This window comes from Salmo salar, chromosome 22, assembly GCF_965601325.2.
Source record: "Salmo salar chromosome 22, fSalSal1, whole genome shotgun sequence".
Lineage (NCBI taxonomy): Eukaryota > Metazoa > Chordata > Actinopteri > Salmoniformes > Salmonidae > Salmo > Salmo salar.
This window is the reverse complement of record NC_138312.1, coordinates 21,005,589-21,032,425: the sequence shown is the minus strand read 5'-3', so window position 1 is coordinate 21,032,425 and position 26,837 is coordinate 21,005,589. Positions and strand designations below refer to the sequence as shown.

Here is a 26,837-nt window from a genome sequence, read left to right as displayed (position 1 = left end):
ATGCCTAGTTAAAGGTTACATTTAAATTTTAAAGAAATTATATTCAGCAAAGTGGAAAGCAGCATAGTTTTCACCAACATCTTGTTGCATCTGCAGCATTGACCATGCAGACTGTCACTGCATGTGAACTGCAAGTAGTTGTGACTCGTGGTAGAGTAAAACCTGCTTTCCATGTGTGACAGGGTGGGGCTTGGTGTGTGTGGAAGGAGGGAGGGAGAGAGAGAGACAACGTAAGTAGCAAACAGAGCAAACTATAAAAACGGACATTACACACGGCGTAGTAGCGTAACACAATTAACAAACCAAACATTGATATACTGTCATACAAGGTAACGTAAAAACCCCAACCTGTACATGCATCAACATCGTTCTATACTAAAATACGGTATACACCCCCAGCCCGGGTAGCACCTCCCTGACACTACGGCTAGTGTTACTGACCCCCTTCTCTGACACGCCACACACAACCCTCCATGTGACCTGAACCCAACAGCACGCACACATGTCAGGAACTGCTGATCCCTGCCTCGAATTCCTGTCTCCTCAAGAGGATCAGGGTCAGTTCCATTCCTAGTCTCTTCACTAACTGAAATCAACATAACATTTGACTTCAAATAAAGCCCATGCCATGAGTAAAACGACACAAGGAACCTCATTTAGAGTAGACTCCCAGACCCAGCATCAAACAGTGTTTGGTAAAATTGGACGTTTGTCCTCTGGTGTTTCCAGACAGGTGTTCCGGCAGTCAAACTGCAGCAAAACACACACACACACACACACACACAGATGGTCAAGTAAGACTCTCTGTAGACCCTTTACTCTGGGCCATGAGGGGAGTGGAGTCCCACAGCAGCCCAGAGCCCACCTGGATAAACAGTGGTGAAAAGGGTTTAGGATGAGTCTCAGGCCCTCCCTCTCCTCCCTGACCTGCATGAAGCCCCTGGGAAGCCCAGAGACAGAGAGGAGGGCTTAGGGAGACTGACTGACAGGGGGAGAACTGAGGCTCTACTGAAGAGGGAGGGAGGGGTGAGGAGGGAGGGTGAGGAAGGGTCAACAGCTGCTGACCCTTGCTGGGAAAAACTAGGCAGTCTGGCTCAAGCAGGAGGGCGAGGCTGGCCTGGATCTCTCTGTCTCTCAGATGCTGACTACAATGTCCCGCTCTCCCTTCCCCTCTCTTCTCCCTCCAAGTACAGTTCCTCATTCTTACTCTCCTCAACTCCCACAGCCAGAATAGTCCAGCTGTGTGACACTCAGAGGATGGGCGAGGTGGGGACTGGGACGGGGGCTGTGTTTGATGTTGGGGGATGCAGACAATACGTTTGTTAATAAAACTGAATATCTCATTGCCAATGCAATTTTGGGGGTTGGCTTTCCCCCTCTCTTTGATGTCTGGGGTACATTCAACAGATCCCTTTATTCCAAATCACATCATCCATTTAGCCATTTGATTTTCCTAGGGTCGGTTTTGACACCGCTTTTGATGTTGAGGGTGCTGATAATAAAAGCATTTACACTACTGCCCATTCTCCCATTTCCACTGTGATCTTTGTGGATTCTACCTCGTTTTGATGTTGGGAATGAAGACAATAGAACAGTTATTTTAAATCATTTCATCCCATTAACCATGTGATTTTCATGGAGTTGTTTTGACACCTCTCTTTGAAGTTGGAAGGGCAGATGCCGGACAATGGAGAAGTCTCACTCTCCCCTGGCCCATGTGATTCTATGGGGGTTTGGTGGCCTGCTGTGGCATTGTTGGAGCGTGGGAGCCCTGCTGCATTCTGGGAGAGCAGGATGCCAGGTGCATTGTGGGAGTGTGGGAGCCTCAGGCTGGGGTGGGGCCATGGCTGATCTGACTGGCTGATCTGAGAGCAGTGATTAATCCAAGCCAAAGCCCCGCGGCAACACAGATTAGCTGGTTAGGGCCGCTCTGACTGGCTGATCTGCATGATGAACTCCACAAGTTAGAGGATCAAAAGAACTGTTGGGTGTGTGGGAGAGAGAACGAGTGATATGGGGAAAGAGAGGTAGCGAGACAAAGAGAAAACAAGAAAGTGCCTGGTCTTGTCAGAGAGAATCACCACACGCTGCTTCAGAAACCCTGCTGGAGGAGAGGAGGCCAGCTGGTTGAAGGGCTAACATAAGAGTGGAGCACAGAGGCTGGTCTCACTGTGGCCATCAGCTCTTCCTCTCCTCTCAGGCCAGAGAGAAGCCAGCGCAGGTCAGGGGATGGTGACAGACAACCCTCTGTTCTAGCACCCTCCCCCCCCGCGGCTGTAGTCTCACACAGCACTGCTGTCTGACAGCATTCCTGTCGCTCTCCACCACGGGCAGAGGAATTTAGTCCCCACTTCCATCCAGCCAGGATCTGCCTAACAAACAGAACACAAGGTGGGGGGGGGGAGCAGACAGGGAGCTAGTGAGGTGGGGTTACTTGTGGGCATAACCTGAGCTCCAGTACTTCCCACCTCGAACAGTGATGTCATCCTGAGCCAGCCCTTTTCCTATCCCCCAACCCTTCCTGTCACCTTTTTACAGTAAGCCCTGTGAGTGACAGCTCCAGCTGCAAGTTCTACTCCTTTCAGCTCTGCAGCTTTGGAAAGATATACCTCTTCCCATCATGCACTGAGCTTCCCATAGCAACAGGCTGAGAATCAGGCCAAAAAAAGAAGCTTGTCCCGAGCAGAGAGTAGAGCTACGAACCGCAGTCTCCTGAACTAGCAGTCACTTCAAACACATAGCCTAACTGAAAACCTTGTTGAGGCTTAACAGTGACCTAGAATCAAGCAGAATACTTTAAGAGGCAATGAAAACTTACAGAAAACAAAGCAGATTTTTCTTCTTCAAACTCAACCTCCAACATACAGTTGAAGTCAGAAGTTTACATACACCTCAGCTAAATAAATTTGAACTCCGTTTTTCACCATTCCTGACATTTAATTATAGTAAAAATTCCCTGTCTTAGGTCAGTTAAGATCACCAATTTATTTTAAGAATGTGACATGTCAGAATAACAGCAGAGAGAATGATTTATTTCAGCTTTAAATTTATTTCATCACATTCCCAGTGGGTCAGAAGTTTACATACAGTCAATTAGTATTTGGTAGCATTGCCTTTAAATTGTTTAACTTGGGTCAAACGTTTTGGGTAGCCTTCCACAAGCTTCCCACAATAAGTTGGGTGTATTTTGGCCCATTCCTCCTGACAGAGCTGGTGTAACAGTCTGGTTTGTAGGCTTCCTTGCTCGCACACGCTTTTTCAGTTCTGCCCACAAATGTTCTATAGGATTGAGGTCAGGGCTTTGTGATGGCCACTCCAATACCTTGACTTTGTTGTCCTTAAGCCATTTTGCCACAACTTTGGAAGTATGCTTGGGGTCATTGTCCATTTGGAAGACCCATTACCTCCTGACTGACGTCTTAATATGTTGCTTCAATATATCCACCTAATTTTCCTCCCTCATGATGTCATCTATTTTGTGAAGTGCACCAGTCCCTCCTGCAGCAAAGCACCACCACAACATGATGCTGCCACCCCCGTGCTTCAAGGTTGGGATAGTGTTCTTCGGGCTTGCAAGCCTCCCCCTTTTTCCTCCAAACATAATGATGCTCATTATGGGCAGAGGACATTTCAGACCAGAGGACATTTCTCCAAAAAGTACAATCTTTGTCCCCATGTGCAGTTGCAAACCATAGTCTGGCATTTTTATGGCGGTTTTGGAGCAGTGGCTTCTTCCTTGCTGAGAGGCCTTTCAGGTTATGTCGATATAAAGACTCATTTTACTGTGGATATAGATACCTTTGTACCTGTTTCCTCCAGCATCTTCACAATATCCTTTGCTGTTGTTCTGGGATTGATTTGCACTTTTCGCACCAAAGTACGTTCATCTCTAGGAGACAGAACGCATCTCCTTCCTGAGCGGTGTGACGGCTGCATGGTCCCATGGTGTTTATACTTGCGTACTATTGTTTGTACAGATGAACGTGGTACCTTCAGGCATTTTAAAATTGCTCCCAAGGATGAACCAGACTTGTGGAGGTCTACAATTTCTTTTCTGAGGTCTTGGCTGATTTCTTTTGATTTTCCCATGATGTCAAGCAAAGAGGCACAGAGTTTGAAGATAGGTCTTGAAATACATCTACAGGTACACCTCCAATTGACTCAAATTATGTCAATTAGCCTATCAGAAGCTTCTAAAACCATGACAATGTTCTGGAATTTTCCAAGATGTTTAAAGGCACAGTCAACTTAGTGTATGTAAATTTCTGACCCACTGGAATTGTGATACAGTGAATTATAAGTGAAATAATCTGTCTGTAAACAATTGTTGGAAAAATGACTTGTGTCATGCACAAAGTAGATGTCCTAACCGACTTGCCAAAACTATAGTTTGTTAACAAGAAATTTGTGGAGTGGTTGAAAAACGAGTTTTAATGACTCCAACCAAAGTGTATGTAAACTGCCGACTTCAACTGTATCCTAATGTTTGACAGGAGGATTCACATATCGCCGAATTAGAACTTTGTCACAATCTGACAGAAAGTGCTTAGAGAGAGTTACAGTGAGAACACTACACAGCCTATTTTGAGGGGCCGACGGATGATACATAGAGAGAGGTAGGTATGACTATTACAAACACTGAAAGTGATGCATAGTGATGGTCAGTTTCCCAGGAACCTGCTGGACTGTTACAACCACGAGTGAGCGCATTGAAGTGGGTGTTATACCAACAGACAAAGAGGCTGCAAATTGTCTTTAATGGTAACGGTTAAGACAGAACCTATGGGCTTTCTCTCCTGTTTGAGGTTGAGTGAGATGATTGAATGTTCCTTAGCCACCATGAGAGGTGAACTGTCGGGAAAACAACAAGTACTTACTTACTCTGTAGGCCAAGCAAGCAGGACAGTGTCACAATTGTGTGTCTGTCTGTCAAGGGGGCACTAGGCTCACAGCTGTGACACACAGCACACACACACACAGCAGCTCTTCCCAAATAGGGCAGTAAATCTCCTGTGAGATGCCAGCATAGGCAGTCCCCCCAGGCAGAGTTTCACAACTTTAAACAGGATAGAACTCTGGAGCACTTTCTTAATGCTCCGCACGGTCAGCGTTACAGCATACTGCCGTCATAGCACAGCAATTCAACTAGAAACAGTGTCTCACTAGTATTCTTGGTCATAACTAAACTTGCACTCTAACAAACATTGACAATTCAGTGAGGGACAGTGTGATGCCAGCTTGACATCCCCATGGTGGTAAATGAAATGTGTACTCACAGGTAGAGGGAAGTGATTTTAGACACAGCCGGTCCTAGATCAGGGATGGACGTCAGCTCATTATGGTCCAGGCGCCTGAGGGAAACATAGAAGCAGTGATGTTAAGAGGACAGAATGGATGGAAAGGAGAAAGTAACAGAACACTGTATTGAGAGAACACTGCAGTGAATTGGCTGACCAAGTTGTATTTGGAAGTGAACTTGAGGACATGAGGTTTCCTCATAGTGTCGTAGTCTAATAAGGAAGCGGATCCACATGGTGCCAGAGTGCATCTGAATCATTCATAAACAACTGAATTGCTTTCGGGTAAAAACATGGATGGGTGAAGCGGTGTCAGGCTAGTGTGTGTGCTTGGGCTCTGACAGGTGTCAGTGTCTGTGCCCTCCATGCCTGGGTTGAGATAGACCCTCTTGAGCGTATCAGATATTCACAAGACAGGTTTCAGCCTGCGTGGTGTCAGGTGATGGAGAAAGCTTAACATCCTCAATTGGACTAATTTCACAACAATACATCCAAGGATAAGATAATGTATAGTGCATGTGACTGAGAATAAATGTTAATGAAGACTGCTGTACCATATATCAGTAAGGGGCCTGACTAATACGGTGAGTGTAAGTGATTGTGTGAGATGCCGATCTACTGCAGAGTTTGTTCAGGGTACTGTCCAGTAAGGTCTATCGCTAAAAGAAAGCATTTTATTAGCCTAAACACACAACACTGCATAGACACACAGCCAGACAGACATGCGCACGCACACACACACAATAGGAAGTGAAGGTGAAGCACATTGTGAGGAGATGCATTTTTTTTTGTTAGCATTTTTTTTTTTGTTACCTTTATTTAACTTTAACTAGGCAAGTCAGTTAAGAACTAAGAACAAATTCTTATTTAAAATGACGGCCTACCTGGGAACAGTGGGCTAACTTCCTTGTTCAGGGGCAGAACGACAGATTTTTACCTTGTCAGCTCTGGAATTCGATCCAGAAACCTTTCGGTTACTGGCCCAACGCTCTAACCGCTAGGCTACCTGCCGCCCCAATGCATTCATAGATTAGTTGTCTGCTTGCCAATCGATCCTATTCTGTTCTGAATGACAGCCATTGAAAAGGCTGAGCCCAGTCCCCACACACACACAGCCAAGGGGAACTCCTGGTTGAGAAAAGATGAACACACACATAGACAGAGACAGAGAGGTCTGAGGTACTTACAGCTCTCGTAGGTTTTGGAGATTTGAGAAGACTTCGACATCAATGGCTGTCAACTTGTTGTGGCCAAGATTTCTGAGGAACAAAACATGCTGATTAGTCTTGTTGACACACTCACCAGCAGAACCTCCATTTCATGTGTTTTTTCAACTGCGCCACCTCCCTATAACATTGTGACAACCCTGTATTCCCATTTTAGTTCTGTTTCAGGGGTTCCCAATCAATATTGTGTCTGGCTTGGTTTACACCAGGGACACGCAACTGGCGGCTCTCAGATCAACCAAAAAAAATATCAAAAAAAATCGAAATAATAATATTTTAAACTCAGTCTGGGTCTCAACTCACTGTTGCAAGTTAAAATAGAATACAAGGTGCAATTTCACAATGTGGTTGTGCATCATCAGTTTTTGTTATCTAAGTGTCTGATAAACACTCAATTAGACCATGTCAGCTAACATTTTTTACATTGGTAAATTAGTCTAGCGGGCAGCTGTCGAATTACTGGCCGGGGGGCCAGCATTGATTTTGTTAGTCAGTCTCACTCAGATATATTTAAAACTGCAAACATTTCTTGCCACCCTATGGCAAAATGTGTACAATTGCAACAAACCTGCTTTAAAACTGCAACATTTTCTCTATGCCCCATGGCAAAATGTGTATAATTACACACAATTAACTTTGCACTTGCGGGTATGCAGACCCGCAAGCACCTGCGGCCTCATGATGACTTCAGATTTTTTGTGGCCCCCACCCCCTTCAAAGTTGCCCATCCCTGGTTTACACAATGTAGCCCACAGCCATCAATCTGTGTACAAGTCAATTTTCAGTTTAGAGTGACCATGCATTAAATAGCCACCACTTCACTGGCACGGTGATTAACATTAAATAGTGATTTGTTCAGAGATAGTGTTACTAGTAGCCTATTCTCGGTTAACCCAGAAATAAAATTGTGCGTAATTTGGTCAGACGCTTGATTAGGGTTCTGGTGATAAGCGTGTTAGAGATGGAGATTTCTGGTTTGCGAAGTCTTCACCCTCGCAAAGGATGGTGACAGATTCTACGGTAGCCTATCAGTTATGTTTACATAGATCTGTCCACGAGAGATTACTAATAGCCAGACAGAGTTCATCAAACTGTAGAAAATCCTGTGAGCCAAATACACTCATAAATAAAATGTCTCTCACAAACAAATGGGCATACACACACACACACACACACACACACACACACACGTTTAACCTCCTACTTCTTGTCAAAAGACAGTGGGGACTGCAGTCTACTATGGAAAGCAGTGTTTTAGTGAGGTCTGCTCTGAGACAAAAGGAGCCCTCAGCCCTAGCTGCCTCCAGACATGAGAGATGGGCTAGGAATGTTTCACTAGCCTGTGGAGAGATGGCTGCTTGTTCCCAGAGTCTGGGGACAGATTCACCTGACGCACCACATTCCTGCTGCTTCCTTTGGTGGCAGGCAGCCTGCACAGCCTCAGCAGACCGCTTTGCTCTAAACTGGGTCTGGGTGAACTGCTCTTTCCAACACACTTTCACTACAGGTTGCCACAGGGTACGAGGTTAAACGAACCCATCAGACTTGAGAGAAAATTGGAATGATAATAAAAAAAAGGCGTTCTTCAAACAGTCCCAGGTCCCACGTGTTGCACATCTTCCTCTCTTTCCAGCTTTCTACCTCCCCTTTTACCTCTCTATTCCAACACATATCCTGCTCTTTAGCTCCCTCTCCCAGTGTCTGTGGAGATAAGTTTCTCTCTACAGTAGGTGTGTGTGAGGAGATAAATGGTAGCGTGTGCCCCGCAGGCAAAGCTCTGACAGGGTGGTGGGCTGATCATTGGCTGGGGCCTCCTGCCACCATTGTGCCAGATTGCAAAATTGCTGTCCCTGCTACAGGAGGCAATTACCTCATTATACTGAAGCAAAGTGAAAAATCCCAGGGTTTTCTCCGCCAGGCTGGGCCGAGGCTACGAATATAGCTGAGAACACCGCCGCAGGGCAGCGAGCAACACCGACCGCAGCAGTAATCTTCCACAGAAAATCAGCGCCAGCCTTTAACAAGGCCCCGGTTGGTACAAACGGAGGATAATGAAGCTTAGGCCTAACTGGAGGGCTCCTCATTACAAATAACCAATAAAACAACAACTCAGAGAGGAAGGCTGCTGTCATGCCCCCTGAAACAGGTTCCATGAGTAAGAACAGGCTCGTGCTATAGTGGTATATGATACTACAGAAATGTAAAGCATGTCATTGTTTGCTGTTGTCCATTTAGAGTAGAGTGAAGAAAGAAGAAGGTCACATTTGAGAACAAAACCTGCTGTACTGGTGCCGGGGGGCCACAATAACAAACAAACTGTGTGTGTGTGTCTATTCCCAGTATACCGATAGGCCAAGGGAGTGTTTACGCAACTTCAGAATTGTGTTCTCTTTACTGTGCTTCATTTTCTTGTTATCTGATCAGATAACTTTCACTGTGTTTTAACACCTACTGTATGAGCAGCCGGTGATAATGCCACCGTTTCCTTCTCCTCTACAGTCACGAGTAGAGGGGGTGGGGTTACGCCCCAATGACAGGAGATAATGCTCTCCAGAGCCTGCCATACCATAGCAGCGAAACAAGAGTTGAAGGCTAGGGGGCAGAAAAAAAGTCCAACTCAGCAAACACATCTAGAGATTAAAAAGTAAGCGTGTGTAAGGGCTGATTTTCTTTTAGACATTTTTATTTTTTTTTTTTAAAGAAATATCCTCAATTATCTACGTGGTCAATTTAACAGTCCAAAAACACATTTTGAAAGCTAGGATAAATCTGAGTGTGGCGAACGCTATAAATATATCCCTCTGCTGAAACTCAGGAATGGTGCATTCCACTGCATGGCACTGTTTATCTAAATGAGCAGGCTTGTTTAACATTAGTCAGCATGATCAAGACCACAGCCCAATGTACTTAGCAAGGTAATTCATGCCTGGCTTTCAACAAAATACTGAAAGACTTGGCCTGCTCTAGTCTAGTGTAGCCAAGTCCTGGCCTTAGGACTTTTGAGGTTCTCACCCTCATAGCCACAAGTCAGCCAACGACCCCGGCGTTAAACATGACCCAGCTCCTATCCTCCTAAAGCATTTAACGACTTCTACAACCAGGATCAACTGAGGTGAAGGTGGGAGTGGAGGATGGCCAGGCCCTGAAGTTTTAAAACGGACTTGTCTAAGAATGACAGTGGGGCTCCCGAGCGTGCCAGCAGTCTAAGGCACTGCATCTCAGTGCAAGAGGTGTCACTACAGTCCCTGGATCGAATCCAGGCTGTATCACATCCGGCCATGATTGGGAGTCCCATAGGGCGGTGCACGATTGGCCCAGCGTCGTCCATGTTTGGCCGGGGTAGGCCGTCATTGTAAATAAGATTTTTTTTCTTAACTGACTTGCCTAGTTAAATAAAATAAAAACGTATAACAAAATATACAGTGAAATTAGAAAATCACTCAGATCCATTGCCTTTTTCTACATATTGTTACGTTACAGCCTTATTCTGAAAAGTATTAAAATCGTTTTTTCCCCCCTCATCAATCTACACACAATACCCCATAATGACAAAGTAAAAACAGGTTTGTAGAATTTTTTGCAAATGTATAAAAACTGAAATATCACATTTGCATAAGTATTCAGACCCTTTACTCAGTACTTATTTGAAGCACCTTTGCCAGCAATTACAGCCTTGAGTCTTCTTGGGTATGATGCTACAAGCTTGGCACACCTGTATTTGGGGACTTTCTCCCATTCTTCTCTGCAGATCCTCTCAAGCTCTGTCAGGTTGGATGGCGAGCGTTGCTGCACAGCTATTTTCAGGTCTGCAGAGATGTTCGATCGGGCTGGGCCACTCAAGGACATTCAGAGACTTGTCCTGAAGCCACTCCTGTCTTGGCTGTGTGCTTAGGATCGTTGTCCTGTTGGAAGGCGAACCTTCACCCCAGTCTGAGGACCTGACCACTCCGGCTCTCTCTGTACTTTGCTCCTTTCATCTTTCCCTCGATCCTGACTAGTCTCCCAGTCCCTGACGCTGAAAAACATCCCCACAGCATGATGCTGCCACCACCATGCTTCACTGTATGGATGTTGCCAGGTTTCCTCCAGAAGTGACGCTCAGCATTCAGGCCAAAGAGTTCAATCTTGGCTTCATCAGACCAGAGAATCTTGTTCATCATGGTCTGAGAGTCCTTTAGGTGCCTTTTGGCAAACTCCAAGCGGGCTGTCATGTGCCTTTTACTGAGGAGTGGCTTCCGTCTTGCCACTCTACCATAATGACCCGTTTTGTGGACTGCTGTAGAGATGGTTGTCCTTCTGGAAAGGTTCTCACATCTCCACAGAGGAATTCTGGAGCTATGTCAGAGTGACGATCGGGTTCTTGTTCACCTCCCTGACCAAGGCCCTTCTCCCCTGATTGCTGTTTGGCCGGGCAGCCAGCTCTAGTAAATCTTGGTGGTTCCAAACATCTTCCACTTAAGAATGATGGAGGCTACTGTGTTCTTGGGGACCTTCAATGCTGCAGACATTGTTTGGTACCCTTCCTCAGATCTGTGCTTCTACACAATCCTGTCTCGGAGCTCTACGGACAATTCCTTCGACCTCACGGCTTGGTTTTTGCTCTGATATGCACTGTCATCTGTGGGACCTTATATAGACTGGTGTGTGCCTTTCCAAATCATGTCCGATCAGTTGAATTTACCTCAGGTGGACTCCAATCAAGTTGTAGAAACATCTCAAGGATGATCAATGGAAACAGGATGTCCCTAAGCTCAATTTAGTCTCATAGCAAAGGGTCTGAATACTTATTTAAATAAGGTATGTTTTTTAGTTTTATATACATTTGCAAATATTTCCAAAAACCTGTTTTCCCTTTGTCATTATGGGGTATTGTGTGTAGATTGATGAATTAAATCCATTTTAGAATAAGGCTGTAATGTAACAATGTGAAAAAAGTCAAGGGGTCTGAATACTTTTTGAATGCATTGTACATACTGGGCCTGGCCAATTTAGCCACTGCCACTTCCCAGTCCACCTGTTGCCCTGAAGCAGTCTACTCTAGAGAGCTCAGATCAATCAATAGCAACACAGTTTGGCAGAGCTCGGAAGGGTAGAGGTCAGCTATAGCAACATTAGCTTAGCCACTCTGAGACACCATTAAAAGCAGCGATAAAACTATAAAACCTGTGTGATGAAGTACACTGACTTGCCTCGAAAACCTCTGAAAATACTTTAAGACTCCCACCGCACTAGACTTAAACCGTTACACTACTACACTGTTGGAGCAACAGAAACCCATCATTACTAGCTAAAAAAAATATAGAAAAATCTCCTTATTTTGTATGCCGTCAAAGAATAAAGAAAAGGTTAAATGAAATAAAAAGCAAGAGAATGATATCATTTCTTATGACAATGCCCTCGTAATCAGAATGCGGAAGTGAAGGGGGGTTTGGTTTGTAGACTGGAATCGTCTATCTACCCATCTCTATTGCTGATAAGAGGAGTGTGAACTTCGCTCTTTGGAAGTGTGAAGTGATGTCAGCGATAGGGCCTTTGTGGTGCAGCTGGGAAACAGTGGAGCTTTAAATGTGGTCCGTTATCAAACAGCCATAAAATAGTTAAAGAATAACCTTGTGTGTGTGGAGCAGCTAGAAGAGAGCTCCCATAGGCCAAACAGAGGGCAAGCCAGACAGAGGGGTAGAGAGCCCCCCCGTGTACACAGGTGTAATACCAACACCACCCCACCATTTTAGACTTCAGCAAAACATAGGCAAGAGAGAGAGGGACAAGACAGTGAAAGCAGCCAAACAAACAAACATTTAAAAAGTTAATTTAAAAAGTGGCACAATATGCCTGAGTAGTATCTATGATCACAATTCAGCCTGGTGCAAACACCTACTAGATGTGCTAAATGTGCTGTAGTCGGCACATCTCTATAGAGCACATTTGAGAGCAGCAGATATGTGGGCTGATGGGATCAGCATATTTCAACAGCACGGCTTGCGTTGCAGATTTTCCGGCAGCAATTCCAGGCAACAAAATAAGGTCTGCTAGCTAGGCTACGGCCTGTGAGCAAAGTTAAGCCAGAGGGAGAATGTCTCTGTTTTCTGAAGTCTCTGAGGCAGGCACACATCTTGGAGCCATGCAGGGCCTTTCCCAGGGTGCTCCTCGTTCAGTACGGAGTGGTCAGTCCAAACAGAGGGGGCATGGGGCTGCAGCACAGTCCACACTAGCATGAACTCAGGCCCGAAGACGCCAGCCAAGACGCATGAGGGGGGAGCACACAGCACACATACATAGTCTCATGCACACACACACACTGGAGTTTGATAGCAAATCCTAATTTGTTATATGGTCACCAGACTAAAAAAGGAAATTAGCCTTACCAATTAATCTGAAAGAACATAAGTCACATTTTGGAGGGGGTATTGTTTCAGTTCTTTCCACAGGCCGCTGATTGTATGTACTGTACTTCAAAGTGAAGAAAATGACTGATCGTTAGAATACGGACTTCCCCTGCCTAAATGTTTTTTATTCTTGCAAACAGAAACTATCTGCAATAATTACGCCATCATCCATGGAAAGAGAATAGGGCCAAATACTGGGCCAATCTTAATAAATATGGTTATGTAGGCCTGTGTGTGTGTGGATGTATGTGCAGGTACCGAACCCCTCTGCTTCCTACTAAATCAGTGGACACAGGCCATTGCAGGTTTTTTGAAAGGTAAGAATGCTCTTGGTTGCCAGACAGCCAGTTTTGGGGGTTCTCCACTTCGCAGTACCTCTCCAAGTAACTCTTTTTTTTTCCCTAATGTCTTCTCCAAATGTCCTAACTCTTACCAGATGTACAGAATTCACAGATGATTCATCTATCAAACCCACTTTGTAGACAGCGGCTTAAACAAAAAGAAAAAAAGAACTTGGCGCCCCAGTGTGTCTTAACAAAAAGGCCATCTATTCTGTTGACTCGATTTGTGTGGAATGACTTCTGGCAGTAGCCGTTCAATTGTCATTACAGTGAACACTGCGATGAGCTCACTTCATAACTTCATGTAGATGTAAACTTCTATCTATTCTATCTTTACTCGCTTACTGCTGCTAATTCTTTTCTGTCTAAAGCTATGTAGACATGCATACCGGAGGCAGGTAGCCTAGTGGTTGAGAGCGTTGGGCCAGTGACTGAAAAGTGTCTGGTTCGAATCCCCGAGCCGAATAGGCAAAAAAAAAAGGGTCGATGTGCACTTGAGCAAGACACTTAACCGTAATTACTCCGGTAAATCGCTCTGGATAACAGTGTTTGCTAAAATGTAAACCGTAGTCTAAAAGTTGACATTTACAATAAATGAATGAGATACTTTCCCAAGCAAGCACTGATGATTTATTGTGCATCTACCATAAATATCAAACATTCACATAAAGGGGGAAATCATTATTTTTGGGGGCAATGATAAAATCAGAGCACTATCGATATAATCTTAAACCCAGGAAATAATGGCAATCCTGTTGCTTTATAAAACTCAGCCTAGGGACATTATAGTCACAAGGCTCAAGAATACATGACAATAAACTAATTCAGCAAAACCATTCTCAATACCACAAGATTGCTTAGTAAGAACTGCCATTGAAACCACAAGGCCCTCAGTCCTACGGTCAGTGTACACTGTGGATATGTCTACATTGGGTGAAGGAAATGGAGGAAATCAGTTTGATTTTTACTTTTATTTAATTTCATTAGGGCAGTTTCATCCGTTATCAGTCAATCCTACCACATGGCTGATAATGCATGGTAACCGTGGATAGACACACAATGGCAACAATGTTGATTACCAGAAAACACCTCTCTCCTCAACGTTTTATTAGTGTTTATTTGCATGTTAATTGCGGTTCCTTTCGGTCAGACCACTGAAGTTTTACCCAATGGAACCCGACCGTGACAAAACATTTCCACCTCAACACCCCCTCAGTACACCCCCTCAGGCCAGATGATCTACACCCAGGACCAGAGGAACCACCTGACCAGAGCCTGTCATGAAACCACCAAAACAAACCCATTCCTGTGGGCAAAAGCCAAAACCAACCTCTGGGGGTGTTTTCCAATACCATTGGATTACGTGCGGAGGTGTATAATGCAGTAACAGAACGTTTGTCAAAATCAAAGAGAGGCAGTGCGTGGTTGGTTGTCGGTCAGGCTTGACATTTCTTTCCCATATAGGAAACCACTTAGGAAAAGCTTTCTTGTAAAGGGATCAATCCAGAGACTGGATCGCTATTAGAGTGAATCTAGCTAGGTGACACTGTAGACCACAGCAGGGGACATGACGGATGAAGCAGAAAATATTTATTTCAGACACAGGATCTCTGCTTTCTCTCTATATCCAACCACATCGATCAAAGCCAACATTAATAATGTTTATGCTTTTATTTACTTGGAAAACCAATTACATGGATGGCACTGCAGGCAAAGACACTCTTTACACACATTACGGTGACCACAAACAAGATAAACCACCACAGAGAGATTATCTGACTGAGTGAGAGATAGCTTGCACTGGATATCATTAGGCCAGTCTTCAAATCAGAAGACTACGAAAGTACTAACATAGGGACCCATTTATGTGATTCGTTAACAGCCTTATGAGCATGAAAAATCACCAATGTTTAATAAAAGGCAACAGCAAAAATACAGCATACCTTTGAAAATCTCCATTTGTTTAGAATTACTCTATTATATCTATCAATCCAGTTGAAGTCTGAAGTTTAGATACACCTCAGCAAAATACATTTAAACTCAGTTTTTCACCATTCCTGACATTTAATCCTAGTAAAAATCCCTGTCTTAGGTCAGTTAGGATCACCACTTTATTTTAAGAATGTGAAATGTCAGAATAATAGTAGAGAGAATTATTCATTTCAGCTTTAATTTCTTTCATCACATTCCCAGTGGGTCAGAAGTTTACATACACTCAATTAGTATTTGGTAGGATTGCCTTTAAAATGTTTACCTTGGGTCAAACGTGTCGGGTTAGCCTTCCACAAGCTTCCCACAATAAGTTGGGTGAATTTTGGCCCATTCCTCCTGACAAAGCTGGTGTAACTGAGTCAGGTTTGTAGGCCTCCTTGTTCGCACACACACTTTTTCAGTTCTGCCCACAAATTTTCAATAGGTTTGAGGTCAGAGCTTTGTGATGGTCACTCCAATACCTTGACTTTGTTGAACTTAAGCCATTTTGCCACAACTTTGGAAGTATGCTTGGGGTCATTGTCCATTAGGAAGACCCATTTGCGACCAAGCTTTAACTTCCTGACTGATGTCTTGAGATGTTGCTTCAATATATCCACATAATTTTCCATCCTCATGATGCCATCTATTTTGTGAAGTGCACCAGTCCCTCCTGCAGCAAAGAACCCCGACAACATGATGCTGCCACCCTCGTGCTTCACGGTTGGGATAGTGTTCTTCGGCTTGGATATAGATACTTTTGTACCTGTATCCTCCAGCATCTTCACAAAGTCCTTTGCTGTTGTTCTGGGATTGATTTGCACTTTTCGCACCAAAGTACGTTCATCTCCAGGAGACAGAACGCGTCTCCTTCCTGAGCAGTATGACGGCTGCGTGGTCCCATGGTGTTTATACTTGCATACTATTGTTTGTATAGATGAACGTGGTACCTTCAGGCATTTTAAAATTGCTCCTAAGGATGAACCTGACTTGTGGAGGTCTACAATTTGTTTTCTGAGGTCTTGGCTGATTTCTTTTGAGTTTCCCATGATGTCAAGCAATGAGGCACTGAGTTTGAAGGTGGGCCTTGAAATCCATCCACAGGTACACCTCCAATTGACTCAAATGATGTCAATTAGCCTATCTGAAGCTTCTAAAGCCATGACATGATTTTCTGAAATTTTAAAAGCGGTTTAAAAAGGCACAGTCAACTTAGTGTATGTAAACTTCTGACCCACTAGAATTGTGATACAGTGAATTTTAAGTGAAATAATCTGGTCTGTAAACATTTGTTGGACAAATTACTTGTGTCATGCACAAAGTACATGTCCTAACCGACTTGCCAAAACTATAGTTTGTTAATAAGTAATTTTTGGAGTGGTTGGAAAACGAGTTTTAATGACTCCAACCTAAGTGTATGTAAACTTCAGACTTCAACTGAGATAGATAGAGATATATATATACACACACATAACTATGTGGACCAGAGGTCGACCGATTAATTAGGGCCGATTTCGAGGTTTCATAACAATCGGTAATCGACCTTTTGGGATGCCGATTATGGCCGATTACATTGCGATCCACAAGGAAACTGCGTGGCAGGCTGACCACCTGTTACGTGAGTGCAGCGTCAAAAGGACCTTGTGGCTGCAAGGAGCCAAGGTAAGTTGCTAGCTAGCATTAAACCCATCTTATAAAAACAATCAATACTCACTAGTTAACTACACATGGTTGATAATAATACTAGGTTAACTAGCTTGTCCTGCGTTGCATATAATCCATGCGGTGCCGGTTCATTTATCATCGAATCACAGCCTACTTCAACTTCGGCAAACGGGTGATGATTCAACAAAAGTGCATTCGCGAAAAAGGCACAATCGTTGTACAAATGTACCTAACCATAAACATCAATGCCTTTCTTAAAATCAATACACAGAAGTCTATTTTTTTAAAGCTGCATATTTCATTAAAAAAAAAAATCATGTTAGCAGGCAATATTAACTAGATTATTAAATTGTGTCACTTCTCTTGAGTTCAGTGCAAGCAGAGTCAGGGTATATGCAACAGTTTGGGCCGCCTGGCTTGTTGCGAACTGTGTGACCGTAATTAATTTGCCAGAATTTGACATAATTATGATATAACATTGAAGGTTGTGCAATGTAACAGCAATATTTCAACTTAGGGTTGCCACCCATTCTATAAAATACAGAATTGTTCTGTATTTCACTGAAAGAATAAACATTTTGTTTTCAAAATGATAGTTTCCGGATTTGACCATATTAATGACCAAAGGCTCGTATGTCTGTTTATTATAATTAAGTCTATGATTTAATATTTGATAGAGCAGTCTGACTGAGCGATGGTAGGCAGCAGCAGGCTCGTAAGCATTCATTCAAACAGCACTTTCCTGCGTTTGCCAGCAGCTCTTAGCAATGCTTGATGCGCATCGGCTGGTGATGTAAAGCTCAACGCCATTGGACTCTGGAGCAGGGGAAGCTTCACCATCTTGCAGTCCGACGGACAAATCTGGGTTTGGAGGATGCCAGGAGAACGCTACCTGCCCCATATTGCCATTTAAAATATAAAAATATCCTGGATGGTCACATACTCCAATTCCCCCCCCCCCAACCCATCTAATTCTCTCAATCCCTCAAAATATCTCAACCCATCATGAGGGGCCGCAGTGGCTCCCCAGTCTGCGTACCCACATCCATACCCACACATGCAGTCAGAGCACGCACTAGCCTTTTTGGTGCCCAAAGTGAAAAATTTGTTGGCCCCCAACCTTGCGAGCAAAAGATTTTAGCGGCCACCCTCTTGACAGCGGAAAGGGAAAAAAATAAATTTTAGAGTTAGTTTCCTGCAATTCTACACATTTTGCACACATTTTCTTTGAGGCGTAGAGAAAATATTGACGTTTTAAATACGTTTTCTGCAATTTTTCCTTGGGGTGGAGAGAAATGTTTGCAGTTTTAATATATTTGAGTGAAGGTGAATAACAAAATCAATGGGTCCCCCCTCGGTCGGTAATTCAACCATGATTACTGCAAGTTTAGATACATGGCTTGACTAATTTACCAATCTAACAAAATTGTTAGCTGGCATGGGCTAATTGAGTGACTGTCAGTGACAGACATAATGAGAAAATTGCTGATGCACAACCAAATTTCTAAATTGCACCTTGTGTATTCTACTATTCGAACTCTGAAGTAAGTGGAGCCTGCGACTGAGTTATTTATTTTTTTTTCATTTTTGTAAATTGATCCGCAAGCCTACAAAAGGGGGGCCGCCAATTGTCCATCCCTGCTCTAGCTGAATATGCCAACACCCGCTTGTTTCCTACTATCCCCATCAAGGTTGAATGTCACAGGGGAGCTGTAAAAACAGGACAGAACATGGAAACTATTTTGACAACTGGAAGGCATTAAGGCTTGATTTTTCACACAGGCCGTGTCCAGAGTTTCCTCAGAAAACTCCCTCTTACTGACGGATATACTGCAGACAAGCACCCAGTCTCTGCCCTGTCTCCTCCTTACAAAACCAAGCTACTGTAGGAGTTGTCAGCACTATACTCACAATATATAAGCACATATAAAGATAACGACCACAGCAACACGAGGTCACCATTTTTTTCATTAGCAGTACATGAAGAAAATGTGAGAAAAACATAATTATCTTAGTTCTTTTATACATTTCAAGATATTTTAAATAATAGCCTATAGATTTCTTACTGATACTGCTATCTGGGGTCTCAGCAATTTTGAAAACTCAAGCCACCATGACAAGCTGACACTTGTCCATCATGTCCTAACCAACACTGAGGGGATTTTAGCGTTCTTCTACAGAAGAGCCAGTTCAGAGCTACAGCAGCTCATGGTGAGAGTGGACCAAGCCTGTTTTTATAGACATCCAACAGTAATGTCCGCTCAGCCTCCACATTGCCTGATGACCGACCGCTACTGCTGCTAGCTTCCACACAAGCAAGGGCTAAACATAACAGGGACACTTTATTCCCCCCACTAATTCACTTGGCACAGGGTCCCGGAGGTTCAGAGAGACAAAAACATTTGGTGTGAAACCCAGCATCGCCAGACTGGACAGGACACTCACACATAGGTGCAGAACAAGATTCTTAATTCATCTTAGTAAGCTTTTATTTTAAAAATCATGTCATAATAATAAATATATATAGTCCACTGTCTCAAATGAACAAACCAAAAAATGTAGGCCTAACTTTTTTTTAAACAATCATTATGTCTTCTGGCTCACGCCATTGCAAAAGGATTAAGATTGAGGATGAAGGTATTTGTTGATCAAATGTTAACATTTAATCCTCTTCATCCTTATGTGATTCATTGAACGAGTCTCTGCATACCTTCCTCCAGACCAAACCATGGGGCATATATTCGTTTGATCCTAAAATATAGAGGTAGCTCCAGCCGACAAGCGATCGCCACCCCTCTCCCGACACAATGTGTGTAGTAAACAGGCACCAGATATCACACAACAATGTTTGCATTTAGACATTTCAGATGAGTAACTTGTCCCCGCTGCCCAGCTGTGTGTTGTGTTTTTTGTGTTGCTGTTTAAGCACCGAATACCATTACCTACATATGAGTGTTACGTTTAGCCATAAACAGCACTTGCACATGGCAAATGGGTGTTTAAGGGCAATAAGGCACCCTGGACACAGGCATCATTATTAAAGTCAAGGACTTAAAAAAAGTTGCATTCGTCACTTCCCAGGGGAAATCAAACTGCCGCACACAGGAACCTGAGAAGTCCAGAGGCCTTCACTCTTTAACCCCCCAGCAGAAAAAAAGCCTGTTGTACAAAGAGTCCCCCCTTCCCCTCGCTCTAAAATGGACTATTTGGTCATTTAGGTAAAACATTCCTGTTAATGAAACAGTTGAATTGTCCTTGAGGATTCACATTTGTCCAGGTCTCTCTTGAAAAATAGACGTTCATCTCTTGAGTCTAACCTGGTTAAATAAAGGTTAAATAAAACAATTGCCATTGAAACTGTGGTCACACTGCTGGTTGAGCCAAAATGATGATTGAGAAAAAGAAAGCTGTCTTGTCTATAAAAAAAAAACATGATCATTCAATGGGATGAGGACTGAAATGTTCTCAGTTTAAAAAAAAAAAATCTCAACTGGCTCACTTCCTAAACGAACGTTCAGACAGTGTCCCCATTGTGGCTAACACTCTCTTGAGAATCCATGCCTAATTTACAAGAAATCCAATTTGTGGGCCACGGCCACAGAACCAAATCGAAGATTAAGGGCTAATATGTGTCATAGATCTAATTGAATATAGTGATGTTTAGACACAATGAAGAGTTTAAATCCAATGAGATTTAGTCAGTCAATTTCTCTGAAAAACGTTTTGCCCATATAACTAAGAAGATAATTTTGATTGACTGTTTTGGTAGTTGAAAAAGTTCCCATCTGAATTTGTATCTACTCTTTAATCATATATTTCTAATTGACATGATGTAGGCCTAGTTATAGTTTAGGTTATGAAGGTGATTTAGGCTATTTCCTCTCAAATTAATATATTTCTGGTCACCTTTGAAGTTGTGTACAGGTTGGGAGTAACAGTAAGTCTATTATTGAAAGAGTTTTAACAAATTAAAGCAACTTGTTAAGCAGTTTCAGATTCCTTGTAAATGACAAAAATCTATAGAGACATTTAGTAGGCTGTAACCCTATACCATAGTGTGATAATGGTCAAACAGTAATTATTGTTTTGCCATTATCCATAGTTGTCCCTCAGGATGGACTGGACGTCTGGCATTTTGGCCAATTGCCAGATGGACAAGTCCATTTTTAGCCCAGCTGCCTACCTTGGGATTTTTGGCAGCAAAATTATCGTTATCCGGCACAAAATGTGGGCCCCAATGAAAATATTGGGCCGTTGTGGGGGCCTCAAGGAAGAAATTGGGCAGGTGTGGTCCCAGTCCGCCCCTGTAGTCCACGAATAAATAGCCTATTAGGTTCTGGTGTTCTGCAATGCTTTACATGTGAGGCATAGGCTACAAAATAATAAGACAACCATGCAATCAAGAAAATTACAACAACATAAAAGCAAATTGATACATTCGCTTATGACCTTGCAACAAAGGCTCCGCGAGTTGGTGTGGGCTACTTCGGCAACATTGTCTCTTATCCTGCTATGGGTTGAATCTCATCCTCATATGGGGTGGTCAATTAATAAGGCGGCTCGAGGCTACTTACAGCGCAACTGTCTGAATGGGCAGGTCCAGCGGTGTATCTGTCAAATCCAAATGACTACAGTCCACAGAATCTCCAGTACAGGTACAGTTCTGAGCACATGGTAAAGCTGAACTCAAGCCGTAATTGATTAACAGTTCCAGCGACAAAACTAAATAAAAACCATAGTGAGAAACCGATCCAATTCGTCCCAGGGACGCCGCCATTTTGTATCAAGTTTAATCGCGCGCTGGCCAATGATCTCTCGTCGTATCCACAAATTGGAAATCTGGTACAGTTTTAGAGAGAGTGCAGTCTATTATATCACAAATTGCGTTGTGGTAAAATGAAGAAAAAACTAACACTTGTGGCGTGTACAACTGGTCTACTCTTCCAAATAACCGAGTCGTTTAGACGCAAATTCCCAGTCCAACTTTTGTCCAATGTGGGCTGAAATCAAAGGTGAATCGCGGTTTACGAAGCAAGAAGGCTACAATAAACTTGTCAAGCAGCCAGAATTAAATAGCATACAAGTAAATTGAACTTGTCCATAAAAGGTTGAAATGAGGATCCTTTCTTGGCAAAGCGATTCGTTTTGGGGAAACATCAATAGCCTAAAAATAATGCCAGAGAAAAAAATATGGCAAACATCAACAGGGGCTCTTAATTTAAGATTACCTTCATGTCAAATATACATGTGAGACACATTTTCCAAATACTAGCCTATGCGGATTGCATCGGCAGTGGCACTCAAAACAAACTTTAAAATGTATCTTCTCTTCATCGCACGCTTGGAATGTTGGCTAAAACTTTGACGGCGTTACTCTGCTACGCAAATGAAGCACTCGAAAGAGGTGAGATCGGTGCCGAAAACGAGTTATCGTTGACTTCTCGTTTATGGCGCTACAAAACACCCCAAAAAAGTATACACTTTGTGTCGATTGATCCCAATTTCGGCGCACACTCGACGGGTTAGTATAGTTCCTAGTAAATGCTTATCAGATGCAGTCTATGGTCAGAAGACCTCGGCGTTCGGAGCCTGGTTCAGTCCCAACTTCAGACCCTATCCACCATGAGTTATTTTTTTTACTTTCTTTTTTTCAGTCTTAGTTCCACAGTCCCACGTTGGATGCACAACAGCACTTGGGAACCTCCCATTTTCCCTTGCAATTGGCTCAAATTTGAAGAAAGGGTAAACTCTTAATCTCACTGGTTGTTGTGGATTCTACAGGCGTCGCAAACTCTGACTGCCAGTCAACCAGTCGTTGACCCCACCCATGTTTCCCACCCCGGGTGTGAAACCGCACCACCCCCCTTCACTCTCACCGCGTTTTAAAGGGACAATGACCAGGTTAAAGCTCTATAATCGGTTAATGATAGCCATCCAGAAAAGATAGCTGGTAGCCTAGCGGTTAAGAGTGTTGGGTCAGTAACCGAAAGGACGTAGGTCGGATCCCAGAGCAGACAAGGTGGAAAAATCTGCCTGCCCTTGAGGAAATGATTAACTCCGAACAACCACTGCTCCCCAGGTGCTGTGGAGATTGATTAAGGCTTCCCTGAACCTCTCTGATTCACATTTCGGTTTGAAGCATTTAGTTGTATCTCCTTTCCCAGAGTGAGATTTCTGTAAATATATCATTCGAATACTATGAATAATGTAGTTTTCAACCCTAAAAAAGTGAAAGTAAATCTGACGTTTTCGTACCCAAGTAACCTGGGTTGTTGCATTCAGTATGCAAACTTACATACTAGACTTACCTGTGCCCCCGCACATTGGCTCTGTACCGGTACCCTTGTATATAGCCTCGCTACTGTTATTTTATTGCTGCTCTTTAATTATTTGTTATTTACATTTTTTACTTCTCTGTTTTTTACTTAACTTATTTGTCTTAAAACTGCATTGTTGGTTAAGGGCTTGTAAGTAAGCATTTGACTGTATGGTCTACACGTGTTGTATTCGGTGCATGTGACAAATACAATTTGATTTGAGCTTTGTTTGTTATTAACAAGTGGCATAAGGATTGTTCTATAGTAATTACTTGTTATTATACACATAAGTAGTGCTACAATTTTAGTTTACAAACAAAAATTTGTATCCATTAGATGCAAAGATGTTGATATTTTACTAGTTTAAACACAAAAAAGTATCTTATTTGAAGTTGAGTTGAGTGACTGTGTATTCAGAATGATCTTTACGCAAATTAGGGGTTCCCTATAATGGGTGTCATGATAGCACATAATTCTTCCCAAATGGTGAAGTCATGTCCACCCCTTGTCACAAAATGCACATCTGCAATAAATTGGTGGACCCTTTTGGCCCTGTGAACAGTTTTTTTCCCTTCACATTTTTGTGTGGCTATGACAGGTCCTATTGATTGACTCAGTATGACCTATTGTAATCGCTTCGTGTTAGGATAAGTCCTGAATTTTCATGCAATTAATCACTACACTGGGGACATGGATATTCACACCTGCAGCACCGCAGGCAGTTCTGTGAGTTCCTCCTTCCTTTTGGAATAAATAGTTCTAGGTTTCACATTGCTTTGCATTGCATCAGAAGTGTTGGCCTAAGCATAGACAGTAGCCCACAGGTGGGGTGAGACATTAATACATTTGATATTAAAAAGTTGAAAAGGTTTGTTGGTGAATGTTAGGCCCCACTGTATATGGATAGTCCCTTATGGACCGTCTATGCTCTATTAAACAGCCTATCAACTGCAACTCAGTTATCTGGTGCTGCGGCTTCTTTCAATGATTTGTTGCGCAAATTACTTTTGTGTGACTTGTGGAGTCAATGCTGCTGTGAATGTGCATGAGGATCTGTCAAAAGAAACGTTCAAATGAATCAAGTTGATAACAAGTATAAGGTGAATTCATTCACAGAATTATAATTTACCTTTGTCCAATGAAGGACGACATGTCATCAAAATGAAATGTTATTTATATTACAAAGAATGTAACACTCAATAGATAGTCGTGGCCAAAAATATTGGCACCCTTGCACTTTTTTTAATAAGGGAAAGGGGAAGGGGGATACCTAGTCAGTTGTACAACTGAATACATTCAACTGAAATGTGTCTTCCGCATTTAACCCAACACCTCTTAATCATTTTGGTATCCACATACAGTACCAGTCAAAAGTTTGGACTCACCTACTCATTCAAGTCTTTCTTTATTTTTACTATTTTCTACATTGTAGAATAATGGGAAAGATATCAAAACTATAAAATAACCTAATATGGAATCGTGTAGTAACCAAAAAGGTGTTAAACAAATCAACATTTATTTTATATTTGAGATTCTTCAAAGTAGCCACCCTTTGCCTAATGACAGCTTTGCTCACTCTTGGCATTATCTCAACCAGCTTCATGAGGTAGTCACCTGGAATGCATTTCAATTAACAGGTGTGCTTTGTTAAAAGTTAATTTGTGGAATTTCTTTCCTTCTTAATGTGTTTGAGCCAATCAGTTGTGACAAGGTAGGGGTGGTATACAGAAGATAGCCCTATTTGGTAAAAGACCAATCCATATTATGGCAAGAACACCTCAAATAAGCAAAGAGAAACAACAGTCCATCATTCCTTTAAGACCTAAAGGTCAGTCAATACGGAACATTTCAAGAACTTTGAAAGTTTCTTCAAGTGCAGTCACAAAAACCATCAAGCGCTATGATAAAACTGCCTCTGATGAGGACCACCACAGGAAAGGAAGACCCAGAGTTACCTCTGCTGCAGAGGATAAGTTCATTAGAGTTAACTGCACCTCAGATTGTAGCCCAAATAAATGCCTCACAGAGTTCAAGTAACAGGACATTCTCCGAACACCCGACAAGGCCAACATCCCAGTTATTTGCAAGAGGAAGAGACGCAGGTACAGAGGACACAGAGAGGGGTGCCTCGTAAGGATCCGCAGAAGGCGAGTGGGAAAGCTGCCATTACCGTCAATATTACTCACCAACGTGCAATCATTGGACAATAAATTAGACGAGGTACGATCACGAATATCCTACCAACGGGACATCAAAAACTGTAATATCTTATGTTTCACGGAATCGTGGCTGAATGATGACATGGATATTCAGCTAGCAGGATATACGCAGCACCGGCAAGATAGAACAGCACGCTCCGGTAATTCGAGGGAGGGCGGTCTGTGCATATTTGTAAACAACAGCTGGTGCACAAAATCTAAGGAAGTCTCTAGATTTTGCTTGCCTGAAGTGGAGTATCTTGTGATAAAATGCAGACCACACTATTTGCCTAGAGAGTTTTCAGCTATACTTTTCATGGCTGTTTATTTACCAACACAGACGGATGCTGGCACTAAGACTGCACTCAGTCAGCTGTATAAGGAAATAAGCAAACAGGAAACCGTTCACCCAGAGGCGGCACTTCTAGTGCTTAAATCAGTGCTACCTAATTTCTATCAACATGTTAAATGTGCAACCAGAAGGAAAAAAAACTCTAGACCACCTGTACTCCACACACAGAGACATGTACAAAGCTCTCCCTCGCTCACCATTTGGTAAATCAGACCACAATTCTATCTTCCTGCTTACAAGCAAAAATTAAAGCAGGAAGCACCAGTGACTCGGTCTATAAAAAAAAGTGGTCAGATGAAGCAGATGCTAAACTACAGGACTGTTTTGCTATCACAGACTGGAAAATGTTCCGGGATTCTTCCGAGGACATTGAGGAGTACACCACATCAGTCACTGCCTTTATCAATAAGTGCATTGAGGACGTCATCCCCACAGTGACTGTACACACATACCCCAACCGGAAGCCATGGAGCTAAAGGGTAGAGCTGCCGCTTTCAAGGTGTGAGACTCTAACCCGGAAGCTTATAAGAAATCCTGCTATGCCCTCCGACAAACCATGAAACAGGCAAAGCGTCAATACAGGGCTAAGATTGAATTGTACTACACCGGCTCCAACGCTCGTCTTATGTGGCATGGCTTGCAAACTATTACAGGCTACAAAGCGAAACACAGCCGCGAGCTGCCCAGTGACATGAGCCTACCAGACAAGCTAAATCACTTCTATGCTCGCCTCGAGGCAAGCAATACTGAGGCATGCATGAGAGCTTCAGCTGTTCTGGACGACTGTGTGATCACGCTCTCCGTAGCCGACGTGAGTAAGACCTTTAAACAGGCCAACATTCACAAGGCTGCGGGGCCAGACGGATTACCAGGACGTGTGCTCCGGGCATGTGCTGACCAACTGGCAGGTGTCTTCACTGACGTTTTCAACATGTCCCTGATTGAGTCTGTAATACCAACATGTTTCAAGCAGACCACCATAGTCCCTGTGCCCAAGAACACGAAGGCCACCTGCCTAAATGACTACAGACCCGTAGCACTCACTTCTGTAGCCATGAAGTGCTTTGAAAGGCTGGTAATGGCT

General features: G+C 43.1%; 1 protein-coding gene across 2 annotated transcripts in view; it reads right to left on the bottom strand.

Annotated features, from left to right (window-relative positions):
• The window catches only part of LOC106583032 (leucine-rich repeats and immunoglobulin-like domains protein 1), a 53,859-nt gene extending 31,195 nt beyond the window's left edge, over nt 1–22,664 (bottom strand). The window contains exons 1-3 of one of the 2 annotated variants that reach the window (XM_014166781.3): nt 21,461–22,664; nt 6,485–6,556; nt 5,277–5,351 (exon numbers count right to left, since the gene is read on the bottom strand). In XM_014166781.3, coding sequence (XP_014022256.1) covers nt 5,277–5,351; nt 6,485–6,556; nt 21,461–21,663 — 350 coding nt within the window. In that variant the 5' untranslated portion in view covers nt 21,664–22,664. The remainder of the gene's footprint in view (nt 1–5,276; nt 5,352–6,484; nt 6,557–21,460) is intronic. The other variant, XM_014166782.3, reaches the window with a different exon arrangement.
• Nucleotides 22,665–26,837: the final 4,173 nt, after the last annotated feature.